The 18,530-nt window shown below is 41.4% G+C and overlaps 1 protein-coding gene across 3 annotated transcripts in view; it reads right to left on the bottom strand.

Moving 5' to 3' along the window:
- Positions 1 to 5,277: 5,277 nt before the first annotated feature.
- GEMIN8 (gem nuclear organelle associated protein 8) overlaps positions 5,278 to 18,530 on the bottom strand; it is a 33,403-nt gene continuing 20,150 nt past the window's right edge. For 2 of the 3 annotated variants that reach the window (XM_054812767.1, XM_054812768.1), the window contains 3 exons: positions 12,694 to 12,940; positions 7,509 to 7,600; positions 5,278 to 5,697 (listed from right to left, as the gene is read on the bottom strand). In XM_054812767.1, coding sequence (XP_054668742.1) covers positions 5,528 to 5,697; positions 7,509 to 7,600; positions 12,694 to 12,940 — 509 coding nt within the window. In that variant the 3' untranslated portion in view covers positions 5,278 to 5,527. Of the gene's footprint in view, positions 5,698 to 7,508; positions 7,601 to 10,938; positions 12,941 to 18,530 lie in introns of those variants that run through there. The other variant, XM_054812769.1, reaches the window with a different exon arrangement.

Raw genomic sequence — 18,530 nt, 5'->3', positions numbered from 1 at the left:
ATCCTGGTGAAGGCATTCTTCCACATGCCTCATTCTAAAACATTTAGGCTCAAAAATGCACTTGATTTTGGTCAGAGATGATGGCTTCAGCCTAGCAGGCTTGGATATAAATATTTACTGAAGTGCTTTGTTAAGTTCCTGTTGTGGGGTAGGATGGTGTGGGCTGGAGAGGCCAGCCTAGTGTCTTTAGGAGGAGCTGACTCAAATGTATGGATTATCCAAGATTTTCATGAGTACCAGTGGGGAGATTCGAATGTGGAATAATTTGCAGATGAAGAAACCAGACAGGGGCAAAATGCATACCCAAGGAACATTAGTATTCAACTTCAGAGCAACTTCTGTGGGAGCGTATATGTACTCATTGCAACATCCTGAAAATAATTGCATACATATGTATGTTAGCCCCACCCTCCAGGGGTATCAATAGACTTAACCTAAGTTTTATGTTGAGTTGCAAATTAAGGGAATAGACTTTATTTTAAGAGTGTCGAACACATGGCTGACAGCCAATAACTTCAGTATGGCACCCACCCAAGAAAGTGCTCCAAGGCAGCCTAATCAGGACAGAATTCCTGGCAAAAGTACATTTTGAGACAAGGCTCGCTCTCTTTTTCCAAAGGAGAAAACTCTTTTGATGGCAGGCACAGAGCGTGTTTAAGAACATTCTCAGGTGCCTTTTTTTTGCAAACTGAAAATCAGACTCGAAGAGCTGGGAAAAAAAATTGCAGGACTCATTTTAACATTTTGCCTGATCCAGTTGGGCAGCGGAGGCTGAGTAACAGCCAGCTGATTTCATTTTAGTTCTCATTTTTTCACTTCTGTCAATAGGCACAAGCTCATAACTTATTACAGAAGGTTTTAATTCTGGTCTGTAAACATGAATGGTGCCTAAGACTTAAACTGTGTCATAAAGCTGAGTTAAATTCACGCATAATGGGCTACCCAGCTTTAGTTTTCTACTAATACACATTTAAAAATGCTGGTTTGGGTTTTGTGTTGGGGTTTCCTCTCGTTCCTTTGCACGCACTATGTTTTGTTGCGTCTGTACTGCTCTTCATGCTTCGCACAATCCCGTTATAGCAAATGGCTATACTCAGAGTTGCGGTTTGTGGCAAAAAATGCAATGTGTTGGAGAAAAGGTGGGAATGACTCGGTAGCTCGGCAGTGGTGTAACTCGCTCGGCGTGCCCAGCCGCGGAGCAGCATGGTGCAGACAGGCTGCAGAGAACGAATGGGCGTCCTGGGCTGCGGGAGCCACGGCGCCTGGGGCGACCCTGCAGGGTCTGCACTGGTAGATGATGGAAATGGGATTAAGACACAAGGGAGTCCTCCAGCAGCTCTGTGAGGAGGGGTTTTGGAAGGAAGGTGTGGCTTTAGGTCTGCTGGCATCATGGAAACGCTCCACCTCTTTCTGACTTCACAGAAAGCCAAACATATTTGACCTGCCAGAAATGTGACATTCAGGAATAAAAAAGCACAAGCCACTCTGGTCAGATGAGTGAGAGCCCTCCAGGAAAGCCCAACCGGGATGAATGCAACTGAGGAACTTGAAAAATAACAACGAGATGACGTTTGACATTAAATCTTCGTTTTGGCAGATTAGTTTAACATCTCATTCCCTAGACTAATAAACATGGTGGCTTTTTTCTTTAAAAATTCCAAACAGCTATTCTAAACACAAGCATTCTCCTATTTTCAGTCCAGATGCTGAAGTTTTGCAAATGCTTGAGCATATAATTAAAAATAAAAAAGCAGAACACACTAGTCACCCATATATTTCCATTCTCCAATTAGGAGAGATCAAAGTAAATAAATGGAAGTGTCGAGCATCTTACATTAGTAATCATTTTATATTTCATTTATAGCATACATGATAGATTGGAGAGCCTGTGTTTTTTAAATAAAAATCTCTTTTTTTAGACTCTTGTTATCTTGGATATCATGTTCAGCAAGTAGAAAAATAATACCATTCCAAGAGAGGAATGTAATAAAACTTTTTATTAAAGCTATATGAAACATGGGCTACTGTCATAGGTGGATTTGGATTCTTACTTTTTGTACTTTTTTTTTTTATTTATTATTAAGTTCAGTCCAAACTGAAGTGTTTCTTAGCTGCCATATAGCCTAGAACATTAATTCTGGCCTCTCATATTCCAAGGAAATAAACTCTTTGTGTTTAAAAGATGAAACCTGGTAGACAAAATGACCCAGGACCATTTAAAGAAGTTCTGGAAATTGCAGCTTGGGAAATTATTCCCAAAAGGCAATGGCACTTCTAGCAGCCCTTGGGCCTTCCCTGTTGAAAAGGACGCAGAAGCGTGTGCCCGGGCCTTGACATAGTGTGTAAGGGCTCATGCATATGAAAGCAGCAACGGGATGATGCTGTGATGAGCTCAGAGGTAACTGCCTGGAACCCTGGTGGCAGATGATGCGCACGAGGGACAGGAGACAACACCTAGCTTTGGCCTTCAGAGCTGCTGCATTTCTGCAGAAGAGAGGCTGGAGCAGAGGTGAACGAGCCCGGCGAGCTGGTAATTAAGGCAACAAACCAAGCAGGAGGCAGGGAAAGGTACAGAGAGGGAGGCAAGACCCTGGAGGCAACCCCACGGGGGGAAATGGGGAGAGGAAGTGATGAGCAAACCGGGAGACAATGGTTGTCTTTCAGAAAGGAAAAAAAAAGGTCTTACTACAGCAGTTTTTAGGGCACCAGCTGCTGCTTCACCTGCAGTTCCACGTAGCCGCATCTCTGTAGCGACTGGGTACATGTTCTGGGCTTGTGTCCTTTCTTTCCTATGACTCCCACAGGCTTTGGACCCTGCTATTACAGATTTTCAGGCTTAAAAATTCCAGTGGTAAAGTTAGAAACCTGTAGCCATTAGAATAATGGGAGATCCCGAGAGAGAGCAAACACCGCTATGTCGAGAATTTATTAGCAGCAGGACTAGAAGCCTGTATCAGCACTTTACTGGTGGATAAATCAGTGGGTTTGCTAATGATGTTTCGGTTCTCTTGATTGAATTGGATTTGTAAGAGAGAAATGCAGCTGCAGACTGAATTGCTTTATATGACAAGAGAATAATGAGTAGCCAATCCTGAACACCCAGGGTTTCTGTATATGTGGGATAATTTAGCTTCCGTTCTTGTTGTTATTATTTTATATGCAAATGAAATTATCAACACCTTTATATAATCCCTTCCCGGATCACATTTATTCTAGAGTTTTTGCCTGTTTGTGTGCAAGAGAAATTTCTTCCCCTCGTTTTAGCCAGGGTTTAACACTAAATCCTAGTCCTGCTTGGAGCCTGTGGGAGTTTTATTATATTATAGATATGACCCATTCAGAGGATGCTGAAAGTGAAAATACTGGAACTGCCTGTGGTTGCGAAAGTACTGTTATTTATTTGGAGACAGGGCCCATTACCTTATGCTATTATCTGCATGTTACATGTGCTGGGTTTTGCATATTTGATATTTACTTAACATGCACATCAGGTTCTTTTAACAGTAGTGTTTTGGAGATGATTTGGCTAAGTGCCCTCATCAGCCTCTTGCTAGGTTGTTCTCTGGGGTTCCAGCCAGTAAATCTCTATGTGTTTTAAGCTCTAAATAAGCTACTGCTCCTCCTCCAAAGGATCATGCTGAGCTGAAGCAATGCCCACTGGAAAAACAGAAAACTGGATGCCAGGTGGCAAAGAGGGCTGAAAAAAGAGAGAAAGAGAGAAAATCTTTCTTAAGTTCAGAAACTGCCTTAGCAATGTCCTCATCTGCTGGGTGAGAATAGATCATAGTTGCCTGGTTGGTCTTTCAGATGGCTGAGCTCCTAAATTACAGTTACGCCTTGTCGTCGGAGAGATGGGAGTTGACAGAGATGTACTGCTGAGATACACTATAAATTAACCAGATGGATTGTGAAGTCCAGGCTCTGTATCCAGTAATTGTTCCTCCCGCTAGGGGAAAGTCGTACAAAAGCTTCCCCTGGTGCTCAACAGGATTGTGGCGGTTTCATTGCACTGCAACTTTAGAAAGGCTTTGGTCAGTAGTTAAGAGAAGTGGGAATATTTACTGTGGATGATTGACTGGAGCCTACCCAGAGTGGGGAGAGATGAACTGGCAGTGACACCCTTCCCACCGCTTGCACAGCAGTGAGGAAGTTTTGTGGTTTAGTTAGGAAAAGAGGAGAGAGTGATCTTCCCTTGGCCACCGACAGCTGGGGGACAACGCTGTGGGGTCTCGGTACTTTCTGCTTTCAGCGTTTATGGTGCCAGAGGCACTGACTTTTTTTCTGGTCATCTAGCTTAGTCCTTCTGATTTGCTCTGCTGGCTACTGAGTGTCCGGGCAATATTTCGTGCCCTGCGTGTGGGAGGTGGAGTGCAGGAGCTGAGAGATGAGAGTGCAGAATCAGGCTGCAGAAGAGCGTGTGTTGGGGTGAAAGGATACAAGCTAGGTAGGAGCCTTTGTGAAAAAGAAGACGAGAGAGGAGGAAGAGAGCATAGGTGGACTGAAAATGACTGAGGAAAAAGAAACCCTGGAAACTGCTCAGGTGGATCCTCGGAGATCTGAAGTATGACAGACATTACCATAAAAATGCATCACAGTGCGTAGCCATTTAATTCCAGGTAGCTTCGTGGGGATGGCAGCAGTGAGAGAGGCAGTGGAGGCGTTTTTCCTACATTCAGTATGCATTCAGATGTTATTTCAAGCCCTGCAAAGTGAGGTTGCTAAGCCATTCAGCATTTTAAAGGTTGCTCCGCTAAGGAGTATAAAAAAATCCCCTCAAATTTTATTTCTGGAAACCAGGAAGTTAAAATAAGATTAAAAAATCAGCAAACCCTACACAATTTTTTTTGACACTTTTTCTTTACAATTATTATTATAATAATTTTTGGCACCCTACTAAAAAAAATAAATCTGCATTGTATGTGAGATTCTGCTGTATGTTTCCTAGCATCATAGCGGTTTTACATCATTTCACGCTTCAGAAGCCTGGCACGAAGGAAATTATACTAGCAGAACAAAATTGTTCAATTACTGGTTTTTAATATGGTATTTTAAAGTTTCAACAATATAAACTGTTGGTATGTTTTATTCCAGTAGGATGTGGTATCTTCTTGGACTGAAGCGAGCAATGCTGTTTCACTGACAGGGACTGCCGCGCTGCAGGCTATGCCTGGAATGAGTTTCCACAATGTAACACAATCCATTAGTGCAGTTAATTATTATCAATGTATTTATCACAAAAAAAAGCTTTAGCTATAGCCATGCTATAGAAACAGATTTCATTTTGCTAGACTTGAATAACGCAAGTAACACTGTAGACTAAAAGAGCTATGGAAAGGAAGAGACTGCAGTAAGGCAGCTCTTCCTCCCCTTCCAAACAAGATTTAACTGCTGCTGTCAGGGAAAGTATAGGACATCTTCCTAGAGCAGGTCTGCGTAGTAAAACACACTTGTGAAGGGCGAATAACTAATGTCTTTAAAAGTTCTCTACAGACGCACTTTTGCACTCTAGAGATACATGCTTATGCTCTCACACTGGAGCTGTTGATGACCTGAAGAGGAATCTGCTCAACAGACAAGCAAAGGAGGGAGCACTAAGCACTTTTGTCAGCCTTTTTCTTTTTCTTTGCTGGTAGAGGAGAGCAGTTCTGGAGTAGGGACTTTCTGCAGCACAATGCAGCTGTTCTTTCTGGTGTGTCCCTGAAATGAATTAATCATCTGGCATTTATGATATCACGACCTGCTGCCATGGCACCCAATCATGTCACACACATCATGCACTCAGCATCGTGGCTTTCAGAGCAAGAGCAAGCCTCGAAACAGGTAGTAAGGCTTGGATGTTCTGAGTTCAATGGCCAGCAAAAAAAGATAACATAATGAGGAGCACAGGACTGATACATCATGATAAAAACCGCCACCTTGAGTGCTGCTCAGCTGCAGGGCTTGTCAGAGGAGGTGCCAAGGATTCATGTGTAGCCCTTGAACACCCAGGGCGGTGGCACCAAAACAGGACCACAACCCAGCTGTGGCACTGCTGAGACAGCTCCGTGGCACAGTGGTACAAATGACAAAGTCTTGTTATGCTCAGGAAGACTCAGTATAACAAATACTTTGTCTCTAGCGCAGGGTGATCTGGCATTACTGGAAATCGTAAATTCATCAACAGATATGTAGAAAATTGTTAAAAAGTCATGAGCATTACCATCTTCCCAGAGGAAATAATTATGTAATGCCTATTTTTTTTTTATTGCTTTTGGTTTACAGATTTCAGATTTATATTCTGCAGTCATGTAAGGATTATTCTGTTTTGAGCAACTCATCAAAATTTGTGTTTCAAGTGCATTGCAGCATAACTGGCTGAAGTTTTAGCTCAGCCTCACCACTTTGCGTGAAAGAAGGACAGTGGGATGGGAGCTTTCGGTTATTATTCAACCACTCCATGGAATATGCTACAGACCAGAAGCGTGGCCTTTGATGAATTATTTCTTAAGTAAAAACATACTTCAAGCATTTACTTGTGTCACAACAGTAATTTCTTTCCTTCTGTCCAGGGAGAGGATATTGTAGTACCATAATTAATACCAAAAAAACCCCAAGATACATAATCTGTACCTGCACTTAAATTTTTGGAGCTCTCTGACAAAGGACAACTTAAACTTCGGGCAGCCTTGGTATTTTATTACGCTTTGCAAGTAAGCAGTGAGCCATGCAATCTTAACTAGCAGAAGTGGGGGTGACAGGAAATGGAATTTGTTTTAAAGTGGAGCCTAATTAGTTTCCGAAATGGATTAGATGATGTGGTTGCTGGAGGTAGCAAAAACTAGACATGATGACCCAGGAGATCTTCTCCTGTCCAGTGCAAATGATGGGAACAATACTTAGCTATGTAAGAACCAAAATTAGTGAAATACAAGGCACGGAATTTTTCTTGCTGGATGCTCGTACATGTCTAGACTGAAAGGGCTGACTGAATCTTGGTCATCCCATTCCTGCTACAGCTCACACCAAAGCAAAGGGTATGAACCTGAATTGTGCAAGTACGCTCCTTGGCACAGTGTCCACAAACTTGCAAACTCAAGACACTTAACTTTTACACAGAAAGTAGCAATGAAAAAAATCATTAGTAATCGATATAAACCCTTCTGTGGGTTTGCCCAAAATGAGTGTTACCTTCTGTGTTCAGCAAGGAAAATAAACACACGCTTTCCTAGACGTTTTGTGATAAGAGAAAGCTGGCTAACATGCCTGATAAAAGAAATGTAAAGGGATTGTTTTTATACCAAAGCAGGAAAAATCCTTGAAGACTGAGTACTATGAAAATGTGCTCATACATTCTCTTCTAGAGGTGGCAACGTTGCCTTATGAATGCTCATGCCTATGGAGTTTGCTACCTCCATCGATGTGCTCATCCAATTGTGCAAGCGAGTGGTCCCCTTAATCCTTTTCACTACAAATGAACTGGGTTACATTAAACATCTCAGCAGCAGGCAACTTGACTCCTTTTGACTTACAGCGAGGGAGTGATCGTGCAATGAAGAGCTGCTGGCAGACCTCAATGGCAGTAAACTTTGGTGGAGTTGAGCCACAGTGGTGGTTTCTGTACCTAGGAAAAAGGATGCATGGGATAGCCGAAAGCTGAACCTCAGGACTGATTATTTCAATCTTGATCTTCAGTGTAAGCACGTGGAAATTCTAAAAATTGCTATAAATAGATCAGAGGTCTAGTTAGCTTCCTATGCCATCACCCAGTGGCAGCTGTCTAGCAGACAATACAAGAAAATTCCATGAATAAAGTAATATTTTGTTACCCCTTCCCAGCTTCCACTAAGGTGCAGCTCAGGGACATCCCAAGACAGTGGTGTCACTCAATTTTTAATAGCCCGATAGACTTTTCCTCACATTTTTATTAAACCCAGATTTTGGTAAACTGTTGCTTTTATTTAAAACAAAGTCTAAAAATTAAGGAGGACCACTCTGAACTGTATTTGGATAAAACTCCTACCAATCCTTTCCACTTTTCTCATCCCTCCCCACAAAGGTATTTCTTTTGGATGGCTGTGAACAACAGTCAGGGGGGTAACAGTTTTGTGTATTCTGGCTTATTGAAAGGCTTTGTAGGCAAAAGATCTCAGTGTAGTTTAGGAAACCAGCAGTGGGATTGGCATCGTTAGGCTGAAAAATATTTTCTTTGTAAAAACTACGTATGTTCTCACTTATTCTGTTTGCTCGCTTTCTTAGAAGAAAATGATTCACGATTAAAGGGCAAAACATCCTTCCGTGACTGTGTAATTAATAGAATCCATCCACAGGGAATCTCAATTACACACTCAAAGCTCAAGACGAGCAAGTCTTTCTCCACTTCTGCAAGTGGAGCAAGACTTCTGCACTGCTCCTGCCCCACCAGAATGAATAGCAGAAGTTGATGCATGTGCACTCACCTACTTCAAAGACTGGACTGCGTCCAAGCAATTCTTCTGCTACAATAGCCAGGTCTCCAAGAGCAGACCTGAATAGCAATGTCACAGTCTATCACCTACCCACCCAGAGCTCCACTGCACATGCCTCCGTGTACCAGCTCAGCAATTCCAGCTATCTAAGAATATACAAAGGGATGTGAGGCCTTCAACTTCATACTTGAGTTATAACCACCCTTCAGGAGCAGCTGAGACTCCCTCACAGGCTGCTGTTCTACCTCGGAGAAAGCCCGTAAGAATTTCTTTCCTTTGGACTATCCAGGCAGGATCATAGGAGACAACAGAGCAGGTTAGGGCAGACGGTTGATGAATTAGCACACAAACATGAAGACAGAATTTTGTCACAGCATAAATGTATTATTTATCAAATAGTCTATTCCCCAGTAACTTATGCTTTTCAGAAACCAGAAGGAAAACAGGCTTCTGGATGTTTCCTTTTGACAGACTGTATTTCACATTTTGGGCAATGATCTTGGCCCCTCTGTAATTCTTTCAGCCAAAATATTCAGACCAGCATGCCAAAAATCATACTTAAATATCCAAATTTAAGCAGCTGAATCAAAGCATCTTGCTTTTCTCAATTTCTATTCAAAGAGTTGGACTCCTATTAATGCAACAAGAGATGAAGATGCCAATATTTGAAATATATTTCATATAATGAATGAGAAGCTTTTGCAAAAAGACATGAGTGAACAAATGCATATGGATTATATATGTGTTCATCCTTCACAAAGGCTGTTTCTGAAATTTAGGTTGCTTTTTATTAAAGCTTCTTCTAAGCAGGAGATGTTTGCAGCTACCCATTATACAAGACTACCATCAAAAAGGATGAGTACTTACCAACAAGGTTGATTAAAAGAAAAGTTATGCTCATCAAACTGTTCAATCTCTGCTCTTAGTATACACAGGCATACTAAACTGTCAACTGCTTTATGGGGAAATAATTCTAAAAGGACAAGCGTTCTTGACAATGTCCCCAATGCACAAGAGTAAGCAGTTTTTCTTTCAGTAGGAAACATAGAGGTCATTGCTTCATTTGTATGTTAAATTTATACTGTGCCAGTTCTGACAGGTTTTTAAAATTTAAGAACGCTTTCAGTAAGAAAGACCTATTGCCATTTTTCTCCAATCTTCAAAGTGTTTTCAACCAATCACAAACTCTTCTTCTGAACATGAGACTGATTTGCATATTTGCATGTAGCAAATGAGGAAGACAGTTTCTGAAATTAAGACCAATTGTATGACAACTTGTATTGGTGACTTCAGGGTATAACTCCTACTGCAGCTGGGAAAAAGCTCATGAGAAACAGCACCACCAGCAAGTGAAGAATTCCCTTTGGGCAGGACTGTACAAGGAGTTGACATAACTGAAAGCAAAGGTGCGACATTCTGGACAAGGAAGACTCAAGTTTGCAGGATCACAGTTGTGTTCTAGTCAAGAGGCTGGCCTAACATCGTATTGGGGGGAGGCGGGGGAGGGAAAGTGTACATGGTCCCATGTTTGAGGATTGCACCATAATACGTATGTGCAAGAAAGGTGAATGTTACAGACATTCTAACTGAACAGGCATTTTTGAGATGCAGTTGCATTGCTTCCACGGTCACATGTTTTTATGAGAGACGTTTCTTAGAAATGTAAAATGACACAGGAAATGGAGTAAAAGAACTGCAACAAAATCTTCAAGTTCCACTGAACTACCAGCAAAATGGGACATCTGGCCAACTACCAGCAACAGCCCATTCCCTGAAATTCAGGAGCAGTACAGGGATTATTTGGCAGCAACTCTAACTCTGCAGCAGTGTGTTCCTCCCTTTCAGACCTTAGTACGTAATTCCTAGGGAACATTTCATCCAGTTCTCTCTACTTCCAACCTCATGAAACATATTAAACCCTCTTAGAAATAGTTAAAAGAACCAAACACAAGGAAATTTATCATATGTTTCATCTGAAGTAGGAAAGGAATTCAATGTTTGTCTTGTATGAGGTCTCTACAAATACTTTTGGAGACTAGAATTTCTGCTTTTGCTAGCAGAACCAGTTGGGTGCAGAAACAACCACAGCCAAGAACTGGGAATTCGGTTGAAAAAATAAGAACAGCCCAGTTCTACCCATCCTTGTTTTCTTCTGTACTGTACTGCATGGGGGAGACACCAGCACCACACTGGAAACATTTCAAATAGGAACAGGGACATCTACGCACATTAATCTGGGACGAGGTTTTCCCCCAGTGGGTACAACAACCCTCCTATTCATTTTGTACCATACCATGTGTGCGTGGTATTGACTGGCATTCCTGTTAAAGTCCTGTCAACACTCTTCGTGCTTCTCAGTATGTTAAAACTGTCCTTGTTCTAAGTTCAACCTTCTCTAAACAATACAGCAGCTAAAAGAGAGCTTTAGCATCTGAGAAATGGAGTGCTGAAGTATGGAAGTTTGTTTATAAAAAAATAAAAAAAAATTAGAAGGTGTTATGAAGACAATTTATTTGGTCAACAAAAGGAAACCCAAACACTGAATTTCTGACAAAACCCGCCAAAAACATGAGTGAAGACAAATACAGGACTATTGATAACTCTCTTCCCTCTCCCATCTCATGCATGTTTTTCAGATTAATCATACCAGTAAGAAGTCTTGGAGACTGGGGACTTTTAATTTCAGTGTTCAATTTAACTCCATCTCATCACATCTAAAGTGAAGGAGGTGGAACTGAAATGAAAATGCTGCTTTGAAAAAACATAACAACTGCTAGTCAAACCAAAAATATTCCAAACTGCACTGCGGACTTCTTTGGTGCAGGTGGCTGCTGCAGAGGGCACAGCAACTGCTGGTGTGCATTGCAAACGACACATGCTACAGAGATACACCAGACACAATGTGCATGAACTGAAGTTAGAATTGTAGTTGTGACCTTCCTCTATTGCCAAAAAGACACATGAATGTTTGTCACAATTAAACCAGCATAACGTTCCTTTGCCCGGCGTGGAAGTGCTGCTTAATTCAAACTACAACCCTTCAACGCACAATGAGACGTAGCAGCAGCGCTTCACAGAGAGTCCTTGGAAGTGTTCAGGGTACCATTTTCTAAGGAGTCACCAGTATTGAGGGGCCAGTTCTGCCTCTTACACAGACCGTCTGTGTGCCTCACTCTGCCTGGTCAGCTATTAGTGGGGCAAGCATGAATGACCAAAAATAAAGAGTGACAGAAGCAGAGCCCAACAGCCTGTGCAGATAGATGAGTACACACACAGGCACATCTAACTTGCCTGTATTTAAGCTTTGTGCACGTAATACGCAAGTGGGCATTGGAAAGGTGCACCCAAAATAAACATAGCCCTCAGGGCTACATGGCTTCCATGCCTTCATATACAGCGTACAGATGTAACCTTAGTCTATCAAACTAATACATCTTCTTTAAAGCTTCAAACCAATTAGATGCTTTTTTATTAGAATGGCAAAAATCACTGTAGGCACAGGCCCCAAGAGTGCTTTGTCCTGTTAAGCTTCTCTTCTGCTGAACATACCTCTAACAGGGCCATATCAGGCTTCTCCACCACTCCCCCCCCCCTTCATTAAAACATTTTTCTATATAACTTTGCTTTAAAGTCAAACTCCTGCCAGACAAGTTATCAGTCTGGAAGAAAAACTTCCTGCTTTATTACAAAGCTTTGAAAAAGAATTCAAATGGCTACAGTAATTTGATATGTTGTATCTTGGCCAGTGGGCTCCTGGTTCTCAAAAAGTCCAAGATTGCAGACATAACACTTCAAGCTGTGCTGTGTTAAACAGGATCCAAACGCTACTATGTTGAATAAGACTGAAAACTGGGACTACTCAATTTCGTAAATGGAAAGAGCAGACAACTGGTATCTTCTTTTTCTTTTGTGCATCGCTTTAAGCCTTCCCAGTTCGCTGAGTACAGACATAGTTATGTTTCTTGCAAGCACGGTCAAGGCAGGTGGGTATCAAATGAGTGAAACTATGACTTTGGACAGGTTTGATATTACTGTCCCTCCTATTACTGTATGTAGGTAGAATGGACTGTGACCATTGCTGACAGACAGCGTAAAAGGAACACAGGGTAAAGAAACATGCTGCCCTTGCTAGCCTCTGCCTCAAAGCCCAACTGAAACTAACATTTGCAATTTATTCTTTCAGCAGCACAACCTGAGGCACCCATCCGTACAGCTCTGTGCCAGATCAGAGCACAGTCCAGGTACTCACAGCTTAAGGGGAATAATGGGCCAGTATTTGGGCTGCTTTTTGTCACAGTTTCTATCAAAGATTAGCTGCATGGCAGCCTCCATTGCCTGGATTTTGGCAGCTTCAGCACCATACAGTTTCTTCATTTCTGCCATTCGCCTCTCCCCAGGTCTTTCCGCAGGCGGCTGCACAGAACGCCCCGTCCTTTTATGAAGGTCTTGATCAGCCTCCACGTACTGGTCCTCAGCTTCCAGCTCCTGCTGTCTCCCTAGACAGATAAACCACAAGAGATGTAAATTACTGAGCTATCAACCAATCATGTTTTATTTTGACTTTTTAAATATAACATATTCACATTTGTGCTGGGTCTAGAGGGCTGAGATCCACACATTCTAGGGAACAGCCAACTTCTGAAGCTTACAAAACAAATTGCATATTACTTATCCTGGTGTGCTTATTATGCATAATGACAAATTCCTACTAAACAGCATGTTAAAGCCAGGCTGGAAGAAGTAGGGAGAAGAGAAGACGACCCTGGAATTGAATCCTAGAACTGTAGAAAACATCCGTATTAGTAATAACAAGTAAAAGTCAGCATTGCTTCATTTCTCCCCAACACACACATGCCCTGGAAAGGGAAAAAACCAAAACACCCCACCCTGCTACCCTCCAAAAAACCCCCAAAGAACAAAGTTCTTTCCAAAATCATGACTTAGCAGCTGAGATAAGGAAACGATGCACAGGACAATGCAACTTTAGCTGAACCATAGCCAAGAGCAGTTACTACTCTGAAAATGAACACATCGGTCATGTATGTGTCTGCCATCAAGTGCATCCAATGAAACACAGCTGTAAGCATTGCATTTAGATAAACTAGACAACCTCATCCATTTCTCAAGACTTGCCAAGTTCAAAACTGACAGCCTTACTGCTATTGCTTTGAAGACAAACCAAACCAGCACCCAACATAAATCCCTGCACCACATCTTTTGAAGAGGATTTAAAACAGTTTGGAGAGGTGAAACATTTGGACCAATTTGTCATCAAAAATCCTCTTTGACAAGCCCAATCAGGAAGCAAGAACTTGATTTTGCATGCCCAAACATACCTCCACTTCCCGGGTGCTGCTCTGATGGATAATAATGCTCTATGCAGTTAAAACAGTAAAGTGCTATACAAGACTCCCCTCTTATAGGGACAATTCTACAAGATGAAGAAAATCATCTGGCAGTTGTTGAACTCCTCCGCCTACCAATAACAAATGACGGTTCTCAAAACCACATCACAGAAACAGTTCACTACTACCAACAGCACTTTTTTTTTTTTTAAAAAAAAAACATCAAAAAAGGACAGAGCATCCACAGGTCAGGATGCATTAGTCACACACAGGACATGCTTCTCAGTGTTCGGTGCCATTGTACCTCTTCCCTCCTTCCCCTAAGACAAGAGATTTAGCTTCCACAAAACACATGACATCTGCAAACCCTAACCCAAAGTTAAGTATCCTGACATATCCGTGTCAAACATCTGCAGTTTATTTTTACACTGGAAAGTACTGTACAGAGCAGCCAACCGTCTGTCAGCCTTACTAAATGAATTATCCGCTGTACTTCATTCACAGAAAATAGATACTGTAAACAGTATAATCAGAAACTTCAATTCTGGCATCTGTTTGACAGGGACACAGAAAGTTTTTGTTCTGTCATTTCAAACACCATCCGGTTTTATGTTGGAAGTTGAAGGGAAGGAGTGCTTGACGGGTTATTAGCAATCTATTCCAGAGAGCCATTTCACTTTCTGTGATTTTGCTTTAAGGGCACACCCCTGAAGTGGTCTGCACTGCCAGAATTCATGAGGAAATATACATTAGAGTCCATATGTGTTTTTGGAAGAGTCAGATTTATTTGGTGTCAGGCCATTTTAACCAGAAGGTCTGAGTTAAAAGAACTAACATTGCCTACAGAGGGCCCAGCAATATTGAGGACAGGCTGTAGCACCCAAACTGTGACTACACAGGTTACTTGCATTCCACTGAAACAAACATCCTGGGACACTAGACTGCCCACAACTAGGTAACATGTTTTTAAGCATGACCTTGATGCAAATTACACTGAATAGCATTAGACAGAAAACAAAAATCTAGGCTGGAAAACCAATGTCTCCCGCTGTCAGTTGCACAGCGAAACTCTAGCAGGGTGATGAATTGAACCCGTATTTGTTGACGCTCTTGGGCCACAAAGATAATTCCTTGTATTTCTGCATTGCCCATGGAAAATTTTTATTCACTACTTCCATAGCTGCATGCTACAGACAGCTGCTTCCTCACTTGCTTGCCATAAAACGCTCTCTGATAGCTCACTGCACACAGTAACACTTAAGAAAAATTAATTTCTCTGGAGATAGATAATGAATTCTTCTGTTTGGAAATTAAATGGGTCTCTAGCAGAAGCTTTATGATGGATGAGTGGATTACAGTTTAGTGTGCATGTATCTCCATTTTGTAGTGCAGAGTTAGTTCATAAACCCGCAGATCCTAACACTATCAAAATAATATCAATTTAAATTTCATTCTCAAAATTACCTAACGAACATCTGGAGTATATGTTTTACTTTAATCAGATGTACTGCCCTTGACCTTCTAACCTGACTTTTACTATTCCATAGCTGCTGGTGAAAAAATTCCTGGAGTGACTCTATTACAGAGTCTCAGACAGGTAAATCTGCTCTACAGAGCACAGAAACAGAAATCTGCTACAGGGACCCACAGTTTTTTAGTACCGAAGACCGAATTTGAGCGTACACCATGGCAGCTGTTGCTGGTAATACCACTGCAGCTGTGTGGAATACATTGCAATTTCAAATCAGTTATGTGCGGAGAGATAGTACCATGACAAACTCTACCATCAGTGACGGCACTATTTGCTGTCATGGTCAATCAAGGAAAGAGAAGCCATGGAAATAAAAACGGGTATGTAAACTACAGCTTTTCCAAAAGCAGTATTTCCAGCCAAACATAGAGATAAGCAATAGATGACAGCAGAGAAAGTTTTGTCCTGTTGAGATGCACACTAAACTTTCTTTGGTGGAGCAGGGGCTGGGAAGTGGAACTGCTCTTATTTCCAGCAGTCTGGGTTCTTTCCATTACCTCAAAGTTTACTTGCAATGCAACTTGAACTAAATTTGCGACTACCTCTTCATCAAAAAGATGACAACAAGCATCTGACACTGGAAAAACCAAACAAAATTATAAACTATTGCCATAAACATTATGGGGGCAATGAGAATGTCTCTGAAGCACCAAATACTCATCCACAAATTAGGTAGCAAGGTTTACCAAAACACTAATTCTCAGCCTGCAGCAATGAAGTCCCCAGCTCATTCTCAAATCAGTTTCACACTCCAAATTCATAAGTCACTGTGCTGCCAAGTTATAAATGTGAAACAAATAATTTTTACACAATTCTAAGTAGTTCCTCCTTTCACTTCACACAGACTAAAATAAATGTGCTTTCTTTTACAGCATTCAGCTTCAACTACTGGCAAGCTTCCCCAATCGTGAAACAGTATTTTGCAAATATTCACAAGGCAGGCAGCTGCAGCAGTGGTTGGTTCCCACACAAAGGAAAAGCATTGCTGACATTTTCCTAAATGCTCAGTTCCATTTCTTCCCAAAGATGCTCCTCCTGTCTTTGAAGCTCTCTTCGAAGCTCTCTTCAGAATTAACTTATTCCTACCAAATCCAGTTCTGCTGGGAAGTCATAGTTACCTGGCCAAAAACCAGTTGAGACATCTTTTTTCCAAAAACAGTAAATAACCTTCTGTCTTCATAGGAATACTGAGATCTCTACCTAACTCAGACTGCATCCTGGGACATCATCAGTGATTCCGGGCCCCCTGCAAGAAAGCTTTGGGTTGCTGGTTTTCCCTTCCCCCTGCCACTATATGTATGACTTTTGATCTAGGGTATACCAGCTAAAAAGAAAAGTGAACAAATATAGACAACTACCTCCATCCTCAGGGACTGCCAAAAGCAGATTAAACAGTAACTAGTATCTTAGCTATTTCATATGCGCACAAACACCCTCTTACATACTTTCAAGCAAAACTATGGCCTAAGCCCTTCAAGATGTAAGCTATTCCCCCATAGGCCCTTAGAAACTCAGATGTCTCGTTTCTGTTATTTTATAAAAAGGAGAACATCATATACTTTCCGTAAGTTTGTCCTTCTTTGCAATATCCTTTGAGAAGCCTAAGTAGTAATAAAAAAAAAAATCCTCTCTGGAATTCATCCTTTTCTTATTAAAAGAAAAAAAAAAAAAGGAAAAAAACAACTTCAAAACCAAAATCCAAATAAATTCCCTTATTTGGAGAAAAGTCTCCATGGAGAGACTTTTCAACATTAAAAGGAGATAAAAGCAGTGAGGGTAATTATCTATGTTGGATTTTGAATGAAAGATTCATACCCAGCATTGTGTGGTTTCTTGTACCATTCTTAGCTCTTAATCTTTATACATCCAACCCTTAGCTCACTGTAGCCAGTGATCATACGCGAGCTGATGACGTTTCTTATACAGGCAGCCTTCTCTGCAGTTCTCTAGGTGCACACACTCTGCAGTCTGCCATGTTCCTGGGCTCTGCCCCACACGATGGTATGTAGGGCAAGAGTCCAAAGGCTCGCTTGTGTCAAATGGCCTTCACTGACTTTCAGCTTCTTGCTTAGTTAGCACATTATTCTTCAAGGAAATATTGAACTTTCCCCAGTCTTGATCTGTTTTTTCTTTTCCATGATTTCAGACTGACCTATACCACTGTTCACATATTTGCATGCTTATTTCAAATGCTGAATGATTTCCTGTTACTGCTGCACGTGCACTTTCTAAGCTTGCTCATCTCGTCTCAAATGCTACCTGAGCTGATCTTGAGCAGCCCACACTAACAGTTAAAAACATTACCCATTTCTACTGATTAAAAACTCCTAGTTCTCTCTTTGAATGCCACTTCCCACAAGCTTATCTGCCGTGTTGAATATTCTGCCCACACAGGCTTCTCAACGCAAAATGCCAGCTTCTTCATCTCCTTAGAAAATCTAAGTACCTTTACCATAAACTTAACATATGAGTTTTTCTGAAGTGACAGCGCCAGACCATTTTATTACGCCCATACTTGCATAAACCAGGCATACAGTGGGGAAAACCAAAATCTTTGCCTAAAGGAATTCCAACAAAATAAGGATTTAAATCTGAGGATTTGTAAACAGGATATTCAAGGAGTTTAATTCCTACAGAGCTCTGGATTTCCAGAGGGCTGACATCTCAAGCATTATTCTTTATCAAGTGCAAAGCTTTGCAGGACAAGAGTTTCCATCAGTGGGAGCCTGTGAGATACAAACAATTATGGCTTACCCCCACATCCGTAAAGATAAAATGTTCCTGGTTGCTGAAAACAGTACAGACTCGCTTGCTAGAGGGTTGCAACTTACAGAAATTGTGGAAATGTACTGAAAGAAGAGTGACGATTTTACCGCGGAATGAACAGCCTCACTCTAGCTGCAAGTTTGCTTAAGGAAAATAGATTTATGTTTAAATTTCTCCTTAAACTTAAAACCTTGTGCTTCAAAAAATGCAACAAAAGGATTATAGATGACACAATGTCACTTCTCCCCTCCCATTTTTAACAACAGAAGTTTGCTCTTCAAAGAAGTGAAGACAGCTATGCTGTATCTTAACACAGCAGCAGTCCAGCCTATGCAAAAAAATCAAATGCTCTAGCTGGCTTGAAAACACTAATTTGGAATAAAAGTGTCTTTTAGGGGGCGTAATTGCCTGCAATGATAAGCTCTCACTCACCAGAGTCACAAC

This window comes from Grus americana, chromosome 1, assembly GCF_028858705.1.
Source record: "Grus americana isolate bGruAme1 chromosome 1, bGruAme1.mat, whole genome shotgun sequence".
Lineage (NCBI taxonomy): Eukaryota > Metazoa > Chordata > Aves > Gruiformes > Gruidae > Grus > Grus americana.
This window is presented reverse-complemented; position numbering and strand designations above follow the sequence as displayed.